This window comes from Ceratotherium simum, chromosome 16 (genome assembly GCF_057802395.1).
Source record: "Ceratotherium simum simum isolate JZ-2026a chromosome 16, ASM5780239v1, whole genome shotgun sequence".
Classification (NCBI taxonomy): Eukaryota; Metazoa; Chordata; class Mammalia; order Perissodactyla; family Rhinocerotidae; genus Ceratotherium; species Ceratotherium simum.
This window is the reverse complement of record NC_141915.1, coordinates 17,698,835-17,722,837: the sequence shown is the minus strand read 5'-3', so window position 1 is coordinate 17,722,837 and position 24,003 is coordinate 17,698,835. Positions and strand designations below refer to the sequence as shown.

Here is a 24,003-nt window from a genome sequence, read left to right as displayed (position 1 = left end):
TAATCCTCTGAAAGATAGAGGATCGCAGTGTTGTGTATCATGTTGTCAATCAAACTTGACCTAATTGAATGAATTAAGGATTTACAGTTTCTTAATTTAAATACCCACAGATTGAGTGTAAGATAGTTTTTATTCTGCAGTATTCCTACATGCATGTTCAGATAGTGTATAAAAAGAGATGTAGTTTATTTTTGTGATTGGGACCCAGCCTCCATAAAATCTAAGATTCACATATGAAGGACTGGAAATGTACTATCTAGTATGTAGCCACTAGTCACATGTGGCTATTCAAATTTAAATTAAAATAAAATTTTGATTGCAACAGCCACATTTCAAGTACTCAGTTGCCACATGTGGTTAGTGGCTACCATATTGGACAGCACAGATAGGGACATTACCATTTCTGTAGATACTTCTGTTCATACTAGTCTAGAAAGTGAGGATTGGAAGATTTTCAATAAAATTATAAAGTATTGTAGGAATGGTGAAATGATTATGCCATAAGTATATAGCTGAAGGTAAAAGGGAGAATTTATCCTAAACTTGTAAGTAAATTTTTTTTTGGAACAGAAACATTCAGATTAGAGGATCTCAGTCTGTGTTGCTGGAAAGGGGAGAGACGAGAGAATGGAATTAAGGATGAAAAGAGAGAAGCCAGCCCGGTGGCATAGTGGTTAAGTTCGTGTGCTCCGCTTCAGTGGCCCAGGGTTCACGGGTTCGGATCCCGGCGTGGACCTACACACGGCTCTTGAAGCCATGCTGGGGCAGCATCCCTTATACGAAATGGAGGAAGACTGGCACGGATGTTAGCTCAGGGACAATCTTCCCCAAGCAAAAAGAGGAAGATTGGCAATAGAGGTTAGCTCAGGGCCAGTCTTCCTCACTGAAAAAAAAAAAAAAAGGATGAAAAGAGGGAATTAGGTTTATGCTCCTCCATGCCCCACAACTGCTAGGTTTTGATTGCGAAATTGATGAGAATTATGAGTCTAAGAAAGTATACTTAAAGATTGAGATTTTGAATGGAAAATTAGAGTGTCCTGTTAATTTCATCTGGAATAGTTGGGAGGCCAGCCATGAAACTCCATAATTTCATTTAATAGTTGCACTTCTCAGAGTCTAATAATAGAATTCCGAACTATTAGTAAGTCGTTTAGCAAAGACAGTTCTGCCAGCAGTTCCTAGAGAACCACAATTATTGCTCTATTAGTGTGATTAGTAAGTGATTAGTAGGAATGAATGTGTGAGTAATGTAAATAAATTAAACACATTTATCAGCTTGGAAAATGTAGATGATGTAAACAATCTTAGTGTTATTGATTGTAATAGCTGGATGGATTCACATATTTCCATTTCGTTGTCATAGGTGCCAAGGGGTGTATCAGGATGCTGGTGCCTTTTTAATCATGAGAGGGATTATTTAGTAATAATCTTAGAATAGATTTTGAAACCATTTTGCTGTGAAAAAAATTACCTTCGTCTGTTTCCAGGGCTATTCTTAAATATTTTTTAAAAGAAAGAAAAATAAAAATCCAACAAAGAGCCACAACTTGAACTTCATGTTGTAAAAATAGTACTTAGATCCAGAATATATCTTACTTTTCCCAATTATTCTTTGTCTGTGCTTAGCAAAAATGAAGACCTTGCATAGACCCTGCCTGAAGGTTTTAGTGCTACAATACAGAAGGACTGATTTTCTCTATTTCACTTCCACCAATATTGAAAATATTTTGCATGTTTAGAAACTACTAGTTTATGGACGTTTATAAGATTGATATCAGCACCTTTTCACATTTGGATAATAAGAAAGTATATATAATTATAGTTGTATTGATTTAAGTATTGGGAAAAATTATATGAACAATTCTTTTGGTAACTACAGTTGATAATGTGGCATTTTGTGTTATATTATTTTTTTAAAGGTGTGGAATAAAGGAAGAGAAATCAAGGGGTTATTCTGATGAATTAAGTTCAGAGCACAGAATACCACATGAGAAATCCGTTCTCCAAACTGTTGTGAAAGTGGAGGAAAACCCAGATGCAGACAGTGATTTTGATGCTAAGAGCAGTGAGGATGATGAAATGGAAGAAAATAATAAAGTGAACTGCAGAAGGGAAAAGGGCACAGAGACCTCTGAGAATGACTCCAAGCATCACAGGAATCAAACCTACTCACGGTCATCTAGTGAAGAAAGAGAGTATGGGACCAAACGCCACACAAAAAGTTCCAAGTCAAGAGGATATGAGAACAGGGAAGATGACCATCAAGAGAGACAATCCAGGGACTGGGAGAACTATTACACTGAACGTGATTACCGAAAAGAAAAAAAGGATTCCCATAGGCACAGAGAGGCCAGTCATAGAGATTCTCATTGGAAGAGGCATGAACAAGAAGATAAACTGAGGGGAAGAGACCATAGAGAAAGAAATGACAGAGAATGGAAAAGGGAGAAAGACAGGGAGAAATATCCCCCAAGAGAGCAAGAAAGAGATAGACAAAGAAATGATCATGACCAACACAGTGAGAAAAGAGGAGAGAGGGAAGAGAAAAGCAAAGCAAAGGAAGAGCATATGAAAGCAAGGAAAGAAAGATATGAAAACAGTGATAAATACAGAAATAGAGAAAAACGAGAAGTAAGTGTCCAGTCTTCGGAAAGAAATAGAGACAGAAAGGAAAGCAGCCCAAATTCTAGGGCAAAGGACGAGCTTCTTGACCAGGAAAGATCCAATAAAACAAGAAACATGGAAAAGGACAAAGAAAGAAACCCAGAGAAACCCTCTAGTTCTGAAACATCACGGGGAGCAAAACACAGAATCACAGAGGAACGCCAAGAGATGGGCAAAGAACAAGAGAGACCACATGAGGCAATGAACAAGTTTGCAAAGCGGAACAATGAAGAAACTGTAATGTCAGCTAGAGACAGGTACTTGGCCAGGCAGATGGCTCGGGTTAATGAAAAGACGTATATTGAGAAAGAAGATGATTGATGGCTGCCCCGATAGAAAGACCTATGGAAGCACAGAAAATTATGAGTCCTGGAACATGCTGTGTGAACACATAAAGGAATGTGTTAACAGTGGTTGGGAGGGTATTTTTTAATGTATTTTCAAAATTCATTTGTGGTTTAGGTCTAAGTAAAAGTCAGTCCTTTCATCTTGAATGTTGAACAGAATTGATATATAATATTTACTTATTAATACCACATTCTTAGTTGTATTCAAGCAACCTAAAGAGTGTGTTAAATCCCTCTACTTAATGGGGAAAATTGACTCCACTACAACCATTAAAAAATAATTTAAACAACTCTCCTAATAATGTTGGTTTTGTTGCAGGAGCTGTTTTATAAATGTTGTATTTCAGATTAAAATATTTGGATTTGAACAATAAAGGAGAGAATATTATTATGCTTTATGTCCTGAAATTTGTATTAAAGTATAAAATATGGATGATACATCTTGTCTGAATAACTTTAAGTCACAGCATACTTGGCTTTAAATGAAAAAAATAGTGATATGTTTGTGTACTTAATTCATGCTTATATTTTATTTTAAAAGTAATGTCACTCATTTATGCCACAATTCCTCTTTTTTTTTTTTTTTATTAAAAATCACTTTAATTCTGAAATCCCAGCAAGTGAGTAAGTTAGTTATATATATAAATTAGTTTTAGCTAAGGATGAAAAGATGGAGACGTTTAGCCTAAATGAAAGTAGCTGAAGATCCAGGTGGCCTATTTACGAGCATGTCTTGTTTTATATACTCTAAAGATAGTACAGCTTATTACAGGTTCTATTTATATGTCAAAATAAAACTAGAATTTCTGTACTGAGTGTTTGAAACTTGCCATTTGAAGTTATATACTGTAAATAATTTATTCATGGGAGAAGGATTGAAAGCTATGGAGAAAATATTTCTTTCTAACAGGTTTTCCCATTAAGAAAGTGCTATTTATATCTCTCATACTTGATCATGAAGAATTACCACATTCTTTTATTTTTAGAAGGATAAACTTAGTTTAATAAGAATATTGACTTGCAGGGGCCAGGCCAGTGGCGTAGTGGTTAAGTTCGAGCACTCCGCTTCGGTGGCCTCGAGTTTGCAGGTTCGGATCCCAGGTGCGGACCTACGCACCACTTATCAAGCCATGCTGTGGTAGGCGTCCCACATATAAAGTAGAGAAAGATGGGCACAGATGTTAGTCCGGGGCCAACCTTCCTCAGCAAAAAGAGGAGGATTGGCATTGGATGTTAGCTCAAGGCTAATCTCACCAAAAAAAAAAAAATATATTGACTTTCAGAAAAAACATATTTAGGATCAAATTTAGCATTAATAAATCATTTTATTCTTTTAAAACCAGAAAGGAAAAGTAACAAGAAAGCTAATGCCCATGTCTCTTGACTGACAGATTAAATATCAGTTACATCCTAATACGTTAAAATAGATCAGTGACCGTGACAAACACTTGAAAAGCACTGACTTAGTGTACACAGAAGGGAGTAGTATGTAATTGTGAAAAAGTTAGCATGAGATCTTGGAAGACCATGAGTGACAGGCTAAAAATCGTTAACTTTGTTAGAGAATATAGGTCCTTTGTTAGGGTTATTGTAACTAGAGCCATATGTTGGCAAGATTAATTTGGCCATAGTATGCAAGATATAGTCTAGGAGGGGGAGACTGGAGTCAGAGATCTGATAAGAAACTTGATTTTCATCTCCCCATATTTCAGAGACGTTTCACAAAGCAACTTGGATTCTTTAGATAGGAAAAGCTATGTATTTTATTAACCAAGTTTGACATAACTCAGGGAGGAACTGCAAATTAAGGGTTTTCTTCTATCTCTTTACCCAGATATACAGATGTTTTTGCCTCTCTGGTATTCATTCCCCCTTTTCTGGTGGGAAAGTACCCCTTCACTACTCTTAGTCCAGTGGTTCAAATGGGACTGAACAGGCTCCAGGAAAGGTATGTGACTCAAGCTAGGCAAATTGTGAGACCTGTCTGAACTTAAAGAAATGTTTTCCAGTAGCATTGCCAACTATGAAGGTGAGGTAAGTCCAGATCTGCATGGGAGAATGAGTGTCTGACTGCCTGACAGAATAGAGCCTACACAAAGGAAAGCAGAAATGAGAGAAGGGCAAAAACCTAATGATTGGTTTTGAATCTCTGGCTCTATTGGGGGCATGTATTTCTTTAGAAATTTAAATCAACACTTTTCCTTTTTCTCTTAAGCCAGTTTGCATTAGATTTCTGCCACCATAGCCAAAATAGCCCTATTTGATACATCTATGCCAAAAGTTACCAGAACATTCTTGATAAACTTTAAAATTGTAGTACAGTCGTGCTGCATACTGATGTTTTGGTCAACGGGCCGCGTATACAATGGTGGTCCCATAAGGCCTGTATAGCCTAGGTGTGTAATAGATTATACCATCTAGGTTTGTGTAAGTACACTATGATGTTCACGCTGACAAAATTGCCTGATAATGCATTTCTCAGAATGTGTCCCTGTTGTTAAGCAATACATGGCTGTATAACGTGCATAAAGAAAAGTGCATATATCTTGAGTATATAATTTAATGGATTTACACAGTTAATGTGCCCAGTTCAGAAAGAGAACATTATCTGCTCCACAGAAGCTCCCCTCACAGCCCTTGTTGGCCTACTCCCCACCACCCAGCCTTGACTTGTAACACCATAGATTAGTTTTCCTTGTTTTCTGGATTGTGTAGGATTTATCCTGCTGTTGATGGACATTGAGTTATTTTCTGTTTGGGGTTGTTATAAATAATACTTTTAGGAATACTCTTGTACTAATAGCATGTACATATATATGTTTTGGTTGTATAGTTCCTAAGAATGGAATTGCTGATTTCATACGGTAGGCATATGTTCAGCTTTAGTAGATAACTGTCAATCAGCTTTCCAAAATAGTACCAAAATACACTCCATCAATGTATGCAAGTTCCAGTTGCTCCACATTCTTGCTTATGCTTGGTAGTTGTTTATCTTTTGTCTTCTTGTTTGTCTTTTGATTTTAGCCATTCTGGTGATGATATCTCATGGTCTTGTTTTGAGGTTCCCTGATGACCATCATATTTATTAGCATTCGGATATCTGCGTTGTGAGGAGTGTTTCTTTTGTCTCTTTGTGGGGTGTGGTGGGGTGGGACTGTCTGCCTTTTTCTTTGTGACCTATACTGGTTCTTTATATATTCTGGATGTATAAAGTATATATATATACTTTGTTTGTCTTGACAAGTAGCCTCTACCCTTCTGTGCCTTTTCACTCTCTTAATGGTATCTTTTAATGAACAGAAGTTTTTAATTTTGATAAAATTCAATTTAATCAAAGGTTAATAAAATTTAAAATTCAGTTCCTCAGTTGCACTAGAGACATTTGAAGTGCTCAATAGCCTTGTATAGCTAGTGGCTACCAAATAGGAAAGTGCAGATTTATAGAACATTTCTATCATTGTAGAAAGTTCTGGACAACACTCTTCTAGAAGCATTATTGTCTACTTTTCACATTTAGATCTACCATGCACCTAGAATGAATTTCTGTGCGTGGTATAATAAAAGGATTAAGATTTATTTTTTTCCATATGGATATCAAATATACTCAGCGGTGAATGAAAATTTGTTCAAATTAAAACCACAATGAAGGGGCCAGCCCAGTGGCCTAGTGGTTAAGGTCAGCGGGCTCTGCTTCAGTAGCCAGGCTTCAGACCTACACCATTAGTCAGCCATGCCGTGGTGGCGACCCACATACAAAATAGAGAAAGATTGGCCACAGATGTTGGCTCTGGGCAAATCTTCCTCAGTAAAAAAACAAAAAGAAAAAATCCACAATGAATACCATTATACATCCACCAGGAGTGGCAAAAATGTTTAGAGACTTACAATACCAAGTGTTGGTGAGGATGTGGAGCAATAGTCATATATGCTACTAGTGGCAGATGAACTGGTACAGCCTTTTCGGAAAACAATTTGGCTTTACCTAGAAACATTGATGCTGTGCGTTTTCTATAACTCAAGTGTTCTTCCACAGATGCACCAGGCATTTTCATAATGGTGTTTTATCATTAAACTGGAAACAACCTAACTGTCCAACAGTAGTGAATCTGGTGTGTGTGTACACAATACAGTGAAATAAACAATGGAGCTACACACAGCTGGGATGAATTTTACAATGTTATAAGGAACAAAGTAATTCATATGGTTTATATTTTAAAAACACGCAAAATTATGTTGTATACAATACATGAGTAGGCGGTAAAACTAAGGAAATGATTATTACAAAAGTCAAGATAGCATTTGTGATATGGGAGAGGTACACACGGCTAGATGCTGGCAATATTCTGTTTCTTAAACTGGATGGGGGTTACTTGGCTGTTTGCTCTATCAATTATAAATATGTTTTGTATATTATTCTGTATGTATAATATGTCTCACAAAAATTTTTGTAATCTTAAAAATTTTAATATATGAATTGGAGGAACTGTTGGCTATCGTGGTTTATCTTAGTCATCTCTACAGGAAGACCCTATATAGACCCTGATTAGTCAAATGGCTTATGCACAGGGCAGCAGTTCTTTGAAAATATATTATTTGGACCAGTATGAATAAGGGATTCATTAAGTTTGTTGCTAAATATGTGTTTTTTTAAATGCATGAGGTCCAAAATAATGTACTTAAAAGAAATTTTATGAATTGCTAAATAGCTGTTCTTCTGACTCAATTTTCAATAAGATATGAATGACGCAAAGTATCCTAATTTTCCTTCTCCCTCCCCTTGTTTACTTGTGCTCCAATCATACCCAATACATAGTGCCGTTCCAGGAGAACCATACCTTCTCACACACTGGTTGCTTTACCTGGAGCACCATGTTTCTGCCTAACTCCTTATTTTTAAAACTGAATCGAAGTGTCATTGCCTCCAGAAAGCCTCTCGTAATACCCCTCTTTGTTTCAGTAACACCTCTATGTTTCCTCTTCATTCTGTACTTAATACTATCGCAGCATTCTACTATGATGATAGTATGTTAGTTGGTTGAGGGCAAAGATCTAATGTCAACTTTATGTGCCCAGTGCCTACTATAATGCTGGCACAACTGAAGGTTTAGAAGAATTTTTACTTCGTTGTTTTAACTTCGTTTATCTTAAATCCCTTAAGTATTTCTTAAAATAAGAATTTTTAAACTGGAATGACCTTAGAAATCATCTATGTAACCCCTGCAATTTAAAATGTTTTTAAGGCACTACATCATATTTAAGTGCTGAAACTTGGAGGTCTCGGTTCCACCACTTAATAGCTGCATAAACTTGGACAAATTATTTAAGTTCTATGAGCTTTAGTTTCCTCATTTGTAAAATGGGGATAATAAAAGTGTCTCTTTCATAAGATTGATGTGAGGATTGCTTGAAATAATGCATGTAATGCTGTGCCTGACATTAGTAAGCACATAGTAAATATTAGTATTTATTATCATCGTCATGTTGTTACTACCCATAAGGAGATGGGGCCAGTAAAGTTGAGTGGCTTATCTAAGGTTATTTAGCTTGGTAGTGGCTGAGAAAGGACTTGAGCCCTTGTCTTCTCAATCCTTTCTGGTTGCTCTTTCCACCAGGTGCAGAAAAGTTTTTTGCTTTTGGCAAAATGTATGACATTAGTCATACTTATGATGGAGGGAAAGTAGGCCAGACAAGTGACATGAAATATATTTTCATGCATTCAGCAAATTGAGGGCTGTGGGCCAGGTGTACTAGATTCTTGTTGTATTAAGGCAAAGCCTTAAAGAATTAAAGGAATAGTTAGCAGGAAAGGTTGTAGGTTTTGGAAAAGAGTTTAGAAATATATTTTATTGGTGAAGTTTCTCCCCTGGAAGTTGGTTTGTCCAAGCTCTGCCCATCCCACTATACTGCTAATCCCCTTCCTCACTCTGCCCCTTAAGAAAATATGATGGCTTTTTTAGGCTATAATTGTTACTATTAATGTAAACTTGTCCTCTTCCCTTTTCACCATCCCTTCCCTAACAATGCAGTCCAAAAGCCATTAAGTGGGGCTGACCAAGGTAAAGTTTCATGGCCCAGAGCTGGGTGTCACTAAAACGCAGTGAAAAAGAGCATTGTGTAGGAGCAGCCTACACTTTGTGTCAGCCCAAATGGGGGTGAGGGGCAATCCATGCAGAGAGGAGGCCCATGCAGGATATCAGAGCCCAGGTAGGGTGGGGAAGGCATCCATGCAGTGGGTGGCAGTGGTGACTGCCCAACAAGGGTTTTCAGCCTGAGCAGGGTGAGAAGGGCATTTGTACAGGCGATGACGAAGTGTCGGAACCTGAATGGAGTAAGGATGGCTTCTGTGTAGAGGGCAGTGGTGGCAGCAATGGAATATTGCTTACATTCAGGAATACTGATCAAATAAGTAAACATATTCAGGATAATGGGAACCAGGCTTCTCACTGTCCCAGAAGGGATTTTAAATATAAAGAGAGAAAACTAGAATGTGAACTTTGTAGTGTTGGTTTGGAATTGGAGATACTGGTGTGAACTCATAGTTTTCAAGATAGAGAAGTAATTATAGATACGAATGTGTGTATATGTGTACATACACATACTTCAGTGAAAGCACTTGGGCTCAGTGACCCCCCGGTAGCAATGAGCATACCTAGCACCAAGATCTTGGTTTCTAAATAACATGCTTCTAAAAGGAACCAGGGCTTCTTGGATAAAAACCAGGGCTGTGGCAGAGAAAGTACAAGATGATCCTGGAACATCTTACTCTAGAAAGTAAGGAAGTGTTCCAAGAATGATGGGGACATGGTAAAAGGACACAAAAGCCAGCTTGAAAAGACTCACTGGCTAAATATGGGACAATTTGAGCATTAAAATAAATAATAATATTAGATGATAATTCATTGAATTAAATAGGAATCTGTAAAATAAATAAATGAATGAATTGAAAGTTAGATGAGGACAGGATATTTGCACAGTCTCAGAGTAACCTCACCTACAAAAAGTTGATTACAAAAAGAAAAGAAACTTTACAGTGGAAAGCCTGGCAGATACCACCTTAATCAAGTGATTGAAGTTAACATCACCAGTATGGGGATAAATTGTGCTCCACCTGATAGGATGCAGTGAGAAGAACACAGTGTCATTCTCGTGATATTTCTGCCAAAAATACTTAGCCCAAATCTAATCATGAGGAATCAATCATCAAACAAATCAAATTGAGGGACATTCTACAAAATAACTGGTGTGTAATCTTCAAAAGTGTCAAGGCCATGAAAGTCAAGGAGAGACTGGGAAACTCTTCCAGAATGAGGGAGACAAAAGAGACATGAAACTAAATCAAAGGTGTGATTCTGGACTGGATCCTTTTGCTAACAGGACGTCGTTGAATGGGGTCTGAGATTAGATGGCAGTACTGTATCATTACTTTCCTGATTTTGATGCTTGTATTGTGGTTATATAGGAGAATGTCCTTGTTTGTTGGAAACTCATTCCTCATAATTTTCATTTTTGAATTTAGGATTTATGTATTTAGCTTCTACGGATGATGATTTTAAAGATAGACATGCAAATAACCTTTGGCCTGGAATCAGAAAACCTAGGCATAAGGCCTGTTCTGGAACTTTCCAGCAATGTGAACTTGGGTAAATCAATTAACCTCTCTGAGCCTCAGGCTCCTCATCTGCAAAACTGGGAAAACAATGCCTGTCACCAAGAGCTCTGATGATCAAATGAGATGATATGTGTGAAAGCACATTATAAACTAAAGCTCTGCACAAATTGCAAAGAATTGTAATTTATTTAGCTTTACTGAAATTTAGTATTTCTAATTCTAGGTGTTTTGATGCTAACTATTTGTAAATGACATGCAGTGATGTTTTGGGGGATAATGTTTTGACATTGTACAGTTAAAATTTTTGTTTTAACCTTAAGAGTTTGGAAGTTATTTTTATGAGACAGTGCAAATCTATACATCAGGATGTTGAGTTATTACATTAACAGTTCACAGCATAAGGCATTTGCTGATATCTCACAATCTAACTTGGAACATCAATGATTAAACTGCTGCGTAAATGAATGCAGGGGCATTCTATACATCTTAAAGAGGGGACCCTTTACTTTTATACAAATAAAACTTAGGTTTAATTCTGCCACTAACGTTTAAAAATGAACATATTTCAGATAAAAAAATATTGGAAAATTTCATATTATTATTGATAGAGGAGAATAGTGGAAGAAATTTACTTATTCTTAGCTGCAAGTTACGTGGAAGAAGAAAGTAAAGATGAGGGAAAAGAAATACCATTTATGGGGCCAGCCTGGTGGTGCAAGCAGTTAAGTGTACGTGCTTCACTGTGGCGGCCCGGGGTTCGCCGGTTCAGATCCCGGGCGCGCACCGATGCACTTCTTGTCAAGCCATGCTGTGGTGGCATCTCATATAAAGTAGAGGAAGATGGGCATGGATGTTAGCCCAGGGCCAGTCTTCCTCAGCAAAAAAAAAAGAGGATTGGCAGATGTTAGCTCAGGGTTGGTCTTCCTCACAAAAAAAAAAAGAAATACCATTTATATAATTCAATTAACCATAATTCATTCAGAATTTGAAGCACCTTATTGATATGTCCAAGACACAAAGTATCCTGAAAAATTGTTTATAAGTCAAATCATATTTTAAATGCCTTTGGGGAAATAACTGCAAATTTTTATTTAAAGTCCCTAATTTTATCTTTTTAAGATATGCATTTTTTATGTAAGTTTTTTTTAAGATAAGGTACATCTCTAATATTAGTTTGAATAAGAATAACCTTTCAAAATAGCTTTTTTTAAAAATTAGCAAATGCTCTTTATTTGTTTATGGTATTTTAGCATGAAGATGGGCTAACTCCTCTCCAAATATTTGCTGTTTGGACTATCAGTGTTTACAGATTGCTAGAAGTAGATTATCTGCTATAATTGGAGTCTTCGATTACAGAGTTGAAGGACTGATACCATCTGTTCTCTCCCCTAAATGATAAGCTTCTTATTTAGCATTAAAAGTTTTTTCTGATGAGGTGCTCCACTGATGCACACAGTTTCCAAATTAGAGTTGGCCATGGGCCGGCCCCGTGGCTTAGTGGTTAAGTGCGCGCGCTCCACTGCTGGCGGCCCGGGATTCGGATCCCGGGCGCGCACTGTCACACTGCTTCTCTGGCCATTCTGAGGCCGGGTCCCACATACAGCGACTAGAAGGATGTGCAGCTATGACATACAACTATCTACTGGGGCTTTGGGGGAAAAAATAAATAAATAAAATTATAAAAAAATACTTTATAGAGTTGGCCAGTGAAGAAAATCTGATTTGACAGTTTAAGAAAAAAAACTTGCATTGATGGTAGAGCAGTTTGGCATGAATTTTGTGATGTCTTGGTAAGAGAAATACTGCCTAAAATTCCAACTAAAATATACTGTGAATCATTTCCAAAAAAAGACTTCTTCTCTTGAAAATGTGAGTTGTTTTGAAACACCCAATGTAGAAACAATACCGAATAGATTCCAACTATATGAAACTACATGACAGACATATTTAAGATTCCACCCTAAAATATTTATCTTTTCCATTGTGGTAAATGCCTTCTAAACCAATTGAGAGGTGTATTATTTCATTCTAGTAGAGCAAATAAAACTTAAACTCACCTTCCCTTAGAAATTTCCAGATCCCAAGAAGAGCAGAGAAATTAGCTTAGTGACTAGGTTTGTCTCTGCCTCTAATGTAGTTATCTGAACTTTAAAATACTATTCTATCATGAAAATTTAGAGACAGTTAAGCAATGAGGGAAAGAGTGATACTATAGAAAGTAAGAAAAAAAAGATTTAGAGTTTCGAAATATTTCTTCCATGGAACTAAACAGGACAAATTTTAATAAATATTGAATATTTAATAAATATTAAATAACTGATATTGAAGAAAAAATTTAGAAGCCAGAATGTTTCAAGTGGACCAGAAAAGCTTTCTACAGTATTGGGATATTCACTGTCTTAACATTCTTTTTTCCATATTTGGATTTATAAATTTCATTCTCTAATGTGCTTCTCAAGCAAGCACTTTCTAAGCTCACCTTCCTCGCCTTTTGTGTAACTCTTCTTGTGTTTTAAATGATATGTGAGCTCCATGATGACTTTCAAATATACAACTTCTTCCCACTTAGCATAGGACTATTTTGCTTTTATTACATTACTTATAAGGATGACAGGTTGTAGCACAGTCTATCTCTGAGGAACCTACTGCTTCTCCTCCCTACTCCTCCCTGACCAAAAAAAGGAAGGGTGTAAAATGCCCTCTGATTACTGCTGTGTTTAATGAAGACAACCATCCTGAACAATTCTGATATCTTAAGCACCAGGTGTTGATTTATGAGTAAAGAGATATGCTAAGAAAGGAACCAAACTTGGATTGTACCATTGCGTCCCTAAGCATTATCTAAGATATGTGTGAGAACAGCACAGTTAAGCCATTGCATTCCATAGTTTTAAGCTTCCTTTGACAGTGAACTCCAGATCAATTGTACAACAGATAGAACATATCAGGTCAGTCTTCCCTACTTATCAGAAAGAATACAATTCTAATTCCAGGAGAATAAACTCCCTTTTAAGGGGTGGGGGTGGGGTGGGTGAGTTAAATGAAAATACATACTCACGCTTAAATTTTGAGATTGGTGGCACTAAATTAACAAGCTTAGTAAAGAGGATGGTGAGGGAGTGACTCATGTCAGAATAACTTTTTGCCTTATTTTGAGGTTTCATTATCTGGTTTGATTTTCATTATTTTATTTTGGAGTATTATACTGACTTTGGGTGTGTCAGGGTGTTGCATCCTTCTCAGATGGGGCAGCCAGGGCAGTGAATTTAGGTTACAAGTCATATATGCGTGGAATAGGTTTTAAATGGGTTGTAAGTTTTTTGGAAGGGAGATGAATTCTTTGGACTTCATTGCATATCAGTATAGGAAACAATCAAGTGAACAGCCTGCATGCCCTTTTCTTGTGTCTTGCCTATTCCTTGGGTATCTCTTACTAATAAAATCACAGCCAAAATAAATAAATAATAACTTCAGTACTTAAATAACTTTACAATTCAACTCCATTTTTACTTTTTATTTTATTTTTATTTTTTACTAGATGTAAAAGTTCTTTAAAAGGTTATTTTAAAGTCCATCTACCTACTCTTAAGTTTTCCTTAAAAAAAAAATTCATAGTAGTATTGATAAATAGGGGTCAAGTAAATGCAAACCGTGCAGAACAGAGATTTTGGGTTTTTTTTAAGTCCAGTGAACTTTGAAAACTTTTCAAAACACCTATATAATTCCCTTAGCACCTGGCTTGGCAAAACTTTAATTCTGTTTGGAAAAAGTGCTTTTTAAATAAAAATGTTATCTTTGGAGAATGCATAAGTGTAGAAGAATCCATATCCGAGTATCTTTATAAAGCACGTTCTTCAAATTTGCAAAGCTATTTACTACTGAATATACATGCTGCCACTTACATAACCTCTCCTTTAGTCATGCTAGAAAGCAGAGAATGGAAATAAGGTAGCAAGAAGGAATGAGAGTGAAGATAATGAAGACAGGTTAATAAGGGACTTTTTGTGTGTGTGTGTGTGAGGAAGATCAGCCCTGAGCTAACATCTGTGCTAATCCTCCTCTTTTTGCTGAGGAAGATGGGCTCTGAGCTAACATCTATTGCCAATCCTCCTCCATTTCCCCCCCAACCCCAAAGCCCCAGTAGATAGTTGTATGTCATATTTGCACATCCTTCTAGTTGCTGTATGTGGGACGCGAGAAGCGGTGCGTCGGTGCGCGCCTGGGATCCGAACCCCGGGCCGCCAGTAGTGGAGCATGTGCACTTAACCGCTAAGCCATGGGGCCGGCCCCAATAAGCGACATTTTTTAATCCCCCTTCTCTTTTACTTTAATATTTTGGGAAACTTCTCAGCAGCTAACATCTATAAGGAAAATATCTCACTCGGAAAAGCAAAGAATCAGAAATAGAAGGATGTAGGGGGAATGCAGGAAGATGGCCAGGGCAGAGATTTCTGGGGAAAGGAAGCCAAGGGAGGATGATCTATAATTAGATAAAACGAGGCCTCTGCTATATGGATCTTCTTTCTAAAAGGTTGTTAGAATTAAGTTTGATTTATATAGAGGACTGAAGTGACATGGGGCCAGATGATTGAGTCCTTTTATCATTGACTAGACTTTATTCCCTGTAAGATTTTGATAAGGAAATCTCACACTACAAGGTAAAATTTGCTTCTCTACCTATGCCTCTGAGTCACAAGCCACCAAAGGTCAAATTTACTTGATCTGTTTTAAGGGCTTTATGTAGACTGAAAGATTTTTCACTTAACTGACCCTTTTCCAATCAGTCTTACTTAGGCTCAATCTTAAAAATTATCTGGAGGGCTCACAACCCTGGTAGTCAACCAGGAAGGATCAAGGGGTTGGGGGAGGTCCATTTAAGGCTAACTCAGACTCTCTAATTACTTTTGGATTGAGGATGACCTTAATTTAGGTCAGGGTGCCAGATCTTATACCCTTATAAGTGAGAATTTATCCTTTCTTCACAAAGCAAAGTAACCTCAATGGTCAAACACAGTCATTTGAAGTAGACAGAGCTTAAACCAGATAGTCAACTGAACACTGAAGACACATTTGTCAATATCCATCTTCCAAGTAGTTAACAGCCAAGCCACAGTGACTAATGAAATAGGCCAGATTTGCCTGTGGAGTGTTATCCTGACTGTTTAGCAGAGAGATAGGAAGATGGCAATGAAGTGCAGCAAATGCTAAAGGCTGGCCCATAAAGGAAAGTGTGTGGCCTAAGCAGTGTCACTGGAAAAGGAGGAGGTGGCACAGCATGTTGTAGTAATTATAACCTTCAAATAATAGCATACATACACATTTGAGTACGTGGAATTTGTTAATATAAGAAAAATTAGAGGAAATTCATATAGTTTATAATGGGCCTAAAGTATTAGAATAGAGATAAGGATACACTGAAACAACAGTATACACAGACACACACACTCACACATACATATTATTTTTCAGTTTAGTTTCTTACATCTTCCCTTCCTGACTCCACAGGTTACAGGGTTCTAGGAGATTCCAGCTATAGACATCTATGCTACTCAGAAAATATATAGCTAGCAAGACAGCATCCCTGTTTTCTCCTACATGGTTTATGTATTCATGAACAGTGAAACCTTCAAAAACAAACAGATGTCAGACACCAGTGATTGGAGCAAGAAATGATACAGGAGACTTTCACAGACTTGATTCTAAACCTAATCCTAACTGATTATACCGTGGTTTTCATCACCCTCACACATCCAAAGTAGGCCAGTGCAGCTGTGTCACAGAGTCGAACATGGTAATATGTCCAGGAGATTTCACAGAAAGAAGTGGCTGGAGGACATAAGAGTCTGGGCACCATAGTCTTTTGGAACTGTGTCTCTATGAAGAAGGCCCTTCCGTTGTCAGGCTTAGCTGGAAAGTCATTCACTTAGAGGGGAGAAGGTGAGGTGTGACTTGTCAACTGGAGGAAGAGGTTGTTGGGAAGCCATTTTCCTCTCATTGAAGCGTTTTATACAGCATTCAGGCGGATGTCCCCACAGGGAATTTCTGTTGGTGTTTCTGGAGTGATGCTTTTAATAATACGCTGTTGGGGAGAAAATATATTATAAACATTCTTGTAATTCTTGCAACAGTGTTGCAAAAATATTTCAATATTAATATGAAAACAAAATTTAAATAGCATTTTAATGGTATTTAATAGTAAGTTGGAATAGTCTCATTGATTTTCCTTAAGAAAAGAATTCCCAATTTATTAGTTTTCAAATATGGATAAAAACGGTATATTCATGAACTATAAGCATCTGTAAACTAATTAAGAAAGTCATTATAATACTAATGGGAGAAAATGATGAGCCTTCCATAGCACCTCCCCTGGCCTATAACATGCCTTTGATGACCTGGGAAAGGGCATTCTTTTTCTGGACAGAGGCGGCTTCATGTGGCCACATAGGGCTTGGGGAGCAGAGTAAGTTGCCGGATTCTGGGACCCCTCCCCTCAGCCAGGCTCCTTGTGCCCTGTATACACAGTATAGGCATGGTGCACAGTGCCATCAGCCACTGTAACAGGATGTTCTGATGTAATGAATCCACCTGTAAAGTTCATACAAGGGGGCAAATGATCACATAATTAAATTTTAAAAGATGTGACCATTTAAATCATCACTCCTAAAACAATCTTATGTTGACATAGTACTCAAAGGCTGAGAATTTTTACTTTAGAAACAGCTGAGGTACACAGAAGACAGATCTGAAATATGCTTGGGTTTGGGTATGAAATATACAACCCGCCTTGTAAAAGAGCATCAGGGTGACATGAAGCAGCTCAGGGATGTGGAGAAGGAAAAACAGCAGCACTGCGGAAGCTTAGAAAAATCTTTATTAAGTTGCTTAGTGAAATCTTTGATGGCCAAAAGTCTGTATGTATGGTAAGCAGGCAAAGTTGGATCTGAAAGCATCTTTTGATTTATTGATTTTAGGTGAAGCTCTGCTACTTGTCCTTTTTGTTTTGGATTGAAAAAGTATGTAGTCCCCTTCAACCTTTTTTATTTCCTGGTTCTGGGAGTTTGTTCTTCTTTAAGGAGCAGGGCCTATGGAATTCAAAAAGTTCCATTCTCATAGTTAATGAAATTCACAAAATTGTACATGTTTTGTTCCTGACAACCTTAATATTCGAGTACTGAAATCTCACACTGGAAATCCATTTCAAAAGGAGCTGCTGCAGTGCTCATCAGCTACCCAGACACATGAAGTCATAGAAAGCAAAATTTCACAAACCATCCTTCCCCAAAGATGAATATGTAACCCACAACTGATTAAACAGAATTATGTCTTGCTAATTGGGAACTGGACACAGATCACTCCAACTAGTCTTAAGTGGAGCTATGTTGTACAGAGAGAGAAGAGAGCACTAGGGTGTGTGGTGGAGGCAAGGCCCACGATGAACAACATTGTAAAGCAGAACGTTTGGCTTTTGTGCCCTAGCCCCACCCACCCATTCTGCTGCCCTTGTGTCTGCTGATCTCCCCAAAGGCCAGGCCCATCTTCGTTTTCCATAGTTTGGCAGCATTCCAGTTACCAGATTACTATTGCTCTCAAAATTTGCCAGGCCCTGGCCTTCTACAAGGTGATAATCTAAGAAATGGATCACTGTTGACTTCTTCGTGAATGCTTACTTATTAAGGACCATCTTCCCAGTATCGTTGTGCAGGTTACTAGGGGCTTCTGTGACAATGACCTAATCCAGTTGATGACTCCAACCTTGAGACTTCCAGGCTTCAGGTGCATGTGATATCCACCAAATTACAGGTGAGTGAGTAGTGGCTCATTCCATAAGCTCCAACCTTATATATGGCTAGGATCCAAAAGATTTAAGAAATTTACCTTTCTCTTAGTCTTTTTTTTTTAACCACAACAAAATTTCATATGAGGCTTCCCTCTCTCATAGATAAAATCTTACAGACTATCAAGTCTGGTATTCACAGAAATATATAGTCCCTTGGGGTGCTTGGCAAAAACATGGTATGCTTTATCCCTCTCAGAGACTGAGCATGCACATGGGCATACTAAGGCTTTTGAGAAGTCCCATAGTAAAGAAACCTATTTAGCTTGCCTTAATCCAGCATTCTGCAAAATTATTTGACTGCATAACCTTTCCCCCCAGCAGTAATACCTATTGATATCCCATGGAACTACTTCTCCTCAAAACACACTTTGGGAAATGTTAATCCAGTCCAAGGAACACATTTTAAAGATGAAGAAACCAAGGCCCAGAGAAGGTGAGTGACTTGCCATAGCTGACTAGGTCTTTTCCCTCCCAGTCCCCCTTGACTGGCTGTATCATGATGCTTCCTGGTAACCCACTGTTCCCCTAAGGTGTCCTGTGGTAAAGATGGCCCTGCAATCAGCCTTACCTCTACTACTAATGGATCTAAGCTCTGCTGATTTATACATCGTTAGGTGGCATTTCTTTGTGGCCAGCAAGGGGAATTTGCAAGAAAGACCATGATTTGCAGTGCAGGCTGTGACCAAAGAATACTGACATTTATTAACCTAACTAGAGTTCCCACCCTGACCTTAGCCTCTGGGTTTGAATCCAGAGCCAGTGGACCATCATGACTGCCATAAAGGACAACCTGAAGGAGCAAATTCAATGATCCTGGGTGTGAGTGTGTATTTCAAACACCACCAGAGTCTAAGGCCCTTAGGGAGGAATGAGGTTGTGATGAGGTTGGTTTGGGTGTAGGAAATTAGTAACTCCTTGCAGAGTTCTGTTCACCTAGAATTCAGTTTTTCTATTTAGAAAAAGAAATGAACTCAGTTGTTCTCAGAAAGAGCTGATGTTTAATTGCCTCATGTTCTCTTGCTTCATGTTTATGAAATGTTTTAGAAAAATGAGTGTGATGGTCTCATGTTTGAGTTTTGCTTCTAAGAGCCCACAGAATAGCCCACCTCAGTTCTCAGGTCACTGTAGAGTACGGTCCCTTCTAGCTTTCCCCAAATACCACTCTTCACCTTTGAGCTACAAAAGCACCCTACAAATGTGCCCACCTACAGACATGTAAGTGGCCACTTCTTCAGGCTCTTCTGCCTCAGTAACCTTCTTGCTATGGCAAGAAACACAACCAAACAAGGAACGACTCAAGCATTTTCAATTCTGGTAATGTGAAGGATAACACTGCTGGGAATCCTGGTGGCCTGAAGGATGAAAAATGGCAACTCATCTCTCCCTAACCTCTAGCGCCAATTTGTACATTAGCAAATTATTAATACCCTGAGGACAAAAGAGAAGCTGCACCTAAAAGTAAAATAGCATTGGACCAGGAATCAGGAGACCTGGATTCTGAGCCTCCCTGTACTGTGTGTCCTTGGACAAGTCACTGAAAGAAGGAAATTCTGAGCAGGATTATTCCCAGCCTCAGTATCCTTGTCTGCTAATAATACCTGCCCATCCACCTCATAAGGTATTTTGATAACAAAATGAGATAACCTACATGAAGATGCTTTGAAAAACATACAATCTTATACAAATTGTAAGGTTCTGTTATTAAAATTTTTACAGCACATTATTCATTACTGAAATGAATCTTGCTATAATGGCAACTTTTTTTACTCTAATGGTTTGAGCCAAAAGTATGATATTGTTGCAATATCCTTATTTAGTGATGATTTTCAAAATAGCCTTTGCTATTTTTTTCCTATTATTATATTATTTGCTAATGGCCCTTGTTATTTAATTGCTGTTAGAAAAATGACCATGAACATTTTCCACCATAATCTGCACTTAAATCAAAATTTGTGTATCACTCTAGACATCACCAATCTGATGTCCATGCCCAGTGGCAAGCAAGAGGCAAAGTAGTTATGTGATAAGTTTAGAACGCTATCCACATCCCAAGCTGCGAGCTGTAGTGCATGCACATGACCAACTCACTCTCACCATTGTATGTGAGGCTTATGGGAGATGCCTTAAGATGACAGTGGCAGCTATTAGAGGTCTACACCATGGTGTAGGTATATAAATATATAAGGTTGAGAGCCTCCTGGTGAATTTCATGTGTTAGACGTATCTCCCTTGAATAGAGCATAACAAGGGAACCCTTCTCTCCCCAAATAATTACCAGTATGAACACACACACACACACACACACACACTAGCACATACCTCCTTCAATGTCCCTGGAGTGATGATCAGCCGATAAGTTATATACGTGGGGATGCAGACGAAAGATGAGGTTCCTATGCAGTAACCCAGGACGATACTCCAGTGAGGATAATTATATTGGAAAAGTCGTAGCTGTGGCGGGCTCATCAAAAAGCTGCAAATGATGAACTAAAACAGAAATTCCAAGAACATTAAAAATCTTAACGATATCCATGCAGATAGAGGCAGTTCTGATATCATGAACACCAAATGCTAAAGCTATGATACTTTCGGGAAATTCCCAAAATGTGATAAATCCTAGATTGAACTCTGACACACAGAAGTCACTAATTTCTGTGCCTAAACTGCAACAATAAAACAGCTAGTTGCTAATCTAGATTTTCCTCCCCAACTCCCACCTCAAACTCTACTGTGGAGGTGCCAAGGCCTCAGAACGTTTTTTAGGAGAGTTACAGCACCCCCTTCAGGGCAAAGGAGAAAAGACTGGCATCCATCAGGGTTGGTTTGGGCCTTGTCTTGCCAACAGTGGAGGAATAAACTGGGTGACCTGTCCACGGCCCCTGCCAGTCTTGGGGCTTCAGATTTCTCTCTGCTTTGTTTTTATTTCTTCCTGCACTTCTCAGCTGTGATTGTTTTTTGTCAGATGGAAGGTACCTATGTCCAGGAGAGATTAATAATAAGGTTCTCAAGACCTGGAGAGGACTCAGCCTCCTGGATATGTGTTCCTTCTCTCCCCTTTTCTTGGGCATTCCGCTTTCTGCATTAAGCGCCTTAGCCTGGGGTTTCAATGAGGCATCTCAGCAATGAACGACTACCTGCCACAGGCCCTCGTCATGAAAGGAATAACGGAAGGAAAAAGCACCTTAATACACTTTTTACTTGAAAAATCAGTGAAAATTTCGACCAAGAAAAATTCCACAGTGTGCTCCCAACACTTGGTTTATGAGTCTTCTTATTTCAGTTTGGTTTCCAGAGAGAGCATAAATATCAGTTTTTGCCTAGTAACCACTGTGCTGAAATCGTTATTGCTCTTGACTTAATTTTATTATTTCGTAGTCATAAAGAAGACAGTAATGTAAATTATTTGTGTGGTTAAATATCTATTTATATCTTTTTTTTCTTTGTCTTCAGGTAATAAAATGGAAAACCGTTAAACACACATCCATCTTCTGGAACAGTGTTATCCTAAGTCCAGGAGGAAGCTTTCAAAACAGGAGCCCGGCCAGTTGCAAACCTTTCTCCAGACTTACTCTCCTCACCCCCAGACTCAGCTACTAAGAAAGATAGTTTTGGAACAGGGAAAGAGAGAGTCTGATTAGGAACCATCCCTGCGGTAACTCGTCCTCATCTTGATGTCAGGTGTGTGAAATCCAGCACAGTTCAGGGAGGCCTCAAGCTCTCGTTATAGCCAGTAAGTGTTGCACCAGAGCCCCCCTTACATGTCCCAGCCTTTTCTTGCTCATATACAATATTTTCTTTTTTTGTCACTTGGTTACAGTGAAAAGGAATCTTTTTAGTAAGCTACTGGTTGTTTACCTAAAGCAGCCTTAAAAAGGCCAGAGCAGGGGACCTGTTAAGTAACCCCAGAAGTGGAAGACAGATTTGCCTCCTCTTCATCAGGCAGTGGAGCACTCGCCTTTAGAGGAAGTGAGTAAAGCACATGTCACAGGAATATGAGTAATGCACCTGAACCCAGATCTGTACATGGGTTTTCCTAGGCATAGAAACTCATTGATGTACACCAAGAATTCACCCCGTCTGCTAGACATCCAGAAGTTCACAGAAATGAAAATACTAAAAAATATTGCATTAAAATAGTATTCACGGGCCGGCCCGGTGGCTTAGCAGTTAAGTGCACGTGCTCTGCTACTGGTGGCAGGGTTCGGATCCCGGGCGCGCACTGGCGCACCACTTATCCGGCCATGCTGAGGCCGCGTCCCAAATACAGCAACTAGAAGGATGTGCAACTATGACATACAACTATCTACTGGGGCTTTGGGGAAAAAAAAAAGGAGGAGGATTGGCAATAGATGTTAGCTCAGAGCCGGTCTTCCTCAGCAAAAAAAGAGGAGGATTAGCATGGATGTTAGCTCAGGGCTGATCTCCCTCAAAAAAAAAAAAAAAAGTAGTATTCATCTTGGTTACTGAGTTTTTTAGCACCCCCTTCAATTTTATGCCCATGATGTGTGCCTCACTTGCCTCCCCCAAGTCTCAGTCCTGGACATCATTTCCTCACTGTGTGGGGAATACTAAAGTAAATGAACAAATAAACATGGCTTCTTCCCTCAAGGAACTAATCCAATGTCTCTTCTTCATTTGAAAAACAAATGAAAGGATTTAAGTAGATTATGGAGAAGCACTGGTAATAATATATATTAATAATCCATTTATATCGGGACTTCTGCTTCTAGTAATGGCAGGCTAGGTGATTCAGACCAACCTTCTCAGTGAAAACAACTAAAACTTCTGGATTTAAAAATAGATGTTTTTAATTGACCTAAAAGCACCAGTGAGCCAATAAGGTAATAAGGAACTACCAGGCCAAGCTCTAGGGGAATGCTGGAGCCAGAGCACACACCAGAGCCACCGGGCCCTGAGGATATCTGCTGCGTGGGGCAAAGGTTGGCTTTGGTTTTGGAAACCTCCGGGGTACAGGGGAATGGATGTCAAAGAGGGATTCTAGGGTAGAGAGAGACACTTGCAGCACTGCAGAGGCAAGAATAAGCACGCTGTCCATCATAAGTTAATGTCCTGATGTATGGGTACAAAAAGTACAAACAATGAAGGGCTGCCTGGAGAAAGTCAAACAGAATACAAAAGGGGCTATTTTGAAAGAGGAGGAGGGCACAGCTGTATGCCAAATGCAGAGATGTCCCAAGACCAAATGGATGGCCCAGGCACTCCTCATAAGCTGGAGCTGGACTGAAGGGGCAGTCTAACAACCTTTCTTTCTCTAAAAGATCAAAAACTCCCCCCAAATAAAGTTACAGATAAATGAAAGAACTGGAGAGTCGTCCCTGCTGATGTGCACAGAGTCACTTTACCCCACGCGACCTCAGAGCACGCTCAGGATGGATGCCAGGAGGAAAGCAGGGGCACGTGCAGCAAAGACGAAGTGAACGCTGGACACATCTTGGCAGACAGGCACCCCCCAGAATGGAACTTTCTCACCCAGGTCCTTTGGCAACGAGTGGATGCTACTCTTGACTCAGGTCTACACTTGAGGA

At 38.7% G+C, this 24,003-nt stretch overlaps 2 protein-coding genes across 8 annotated transcripts in view; one reads left to right on the top strand and one right to left on the bottom strand.

Moving 5' to 3' along the window:
* The window catches only part of NSRP1 (nuclear speckle splicing regulatory protein 1), an 82,927-nt gene extending 71,994 nt beyond the window's left edge, over positions 1–10,933 (top strand). For all 6 annotated transcript variants that reach the window (XM_087440687.1, XM_087440688.1, XM_087440685.1 and 3 more), the window contains one exon: positions 1,920–10,933. In XM_087440687.1, coding sequence (XP_087296813.1) covers positions 1,920–2,985 — 1,066 coding nt within the window. In that variant the 3' untranslated portion in view covers positions 2,986–10,933. The remainder of the gene's footprint in view (positions 1–1,919) is intronic.
* Positions 10,934–14,119: 3,186 nt separating this feature from the next.
* The window catches only part of SLC6A4 (solute carrier family 6 member 4), a 41,223-nt gene continuing 31,339 nt past the window's right edge, over positions 14,120–24,003 (bottom strand). Inside the window, exons 13-14 of one of the 2 annotated variants that reach the window (XM_004433341.2) lie at positions 20,777–20,944; positions 14,120–16,699 (exon numbers count right to left, since the gene is read on the bottom strand). In XM_004433341.2, the coding sequence (XP_004433398.1) occupies positions 16,625–16,699; positions 20,777–20,944 (243 nt within the window). In that variant the 3' untranslated portion in view covers positions 14,120–16,624. Of the gene's footprint in view, positions 16,700–18,118; positions 18,467–20,776; positions 20,945–24,003 lie in introns of those variants that run through there. The other variant, XM_087440684.1, reaches the window with a different exon arrangement.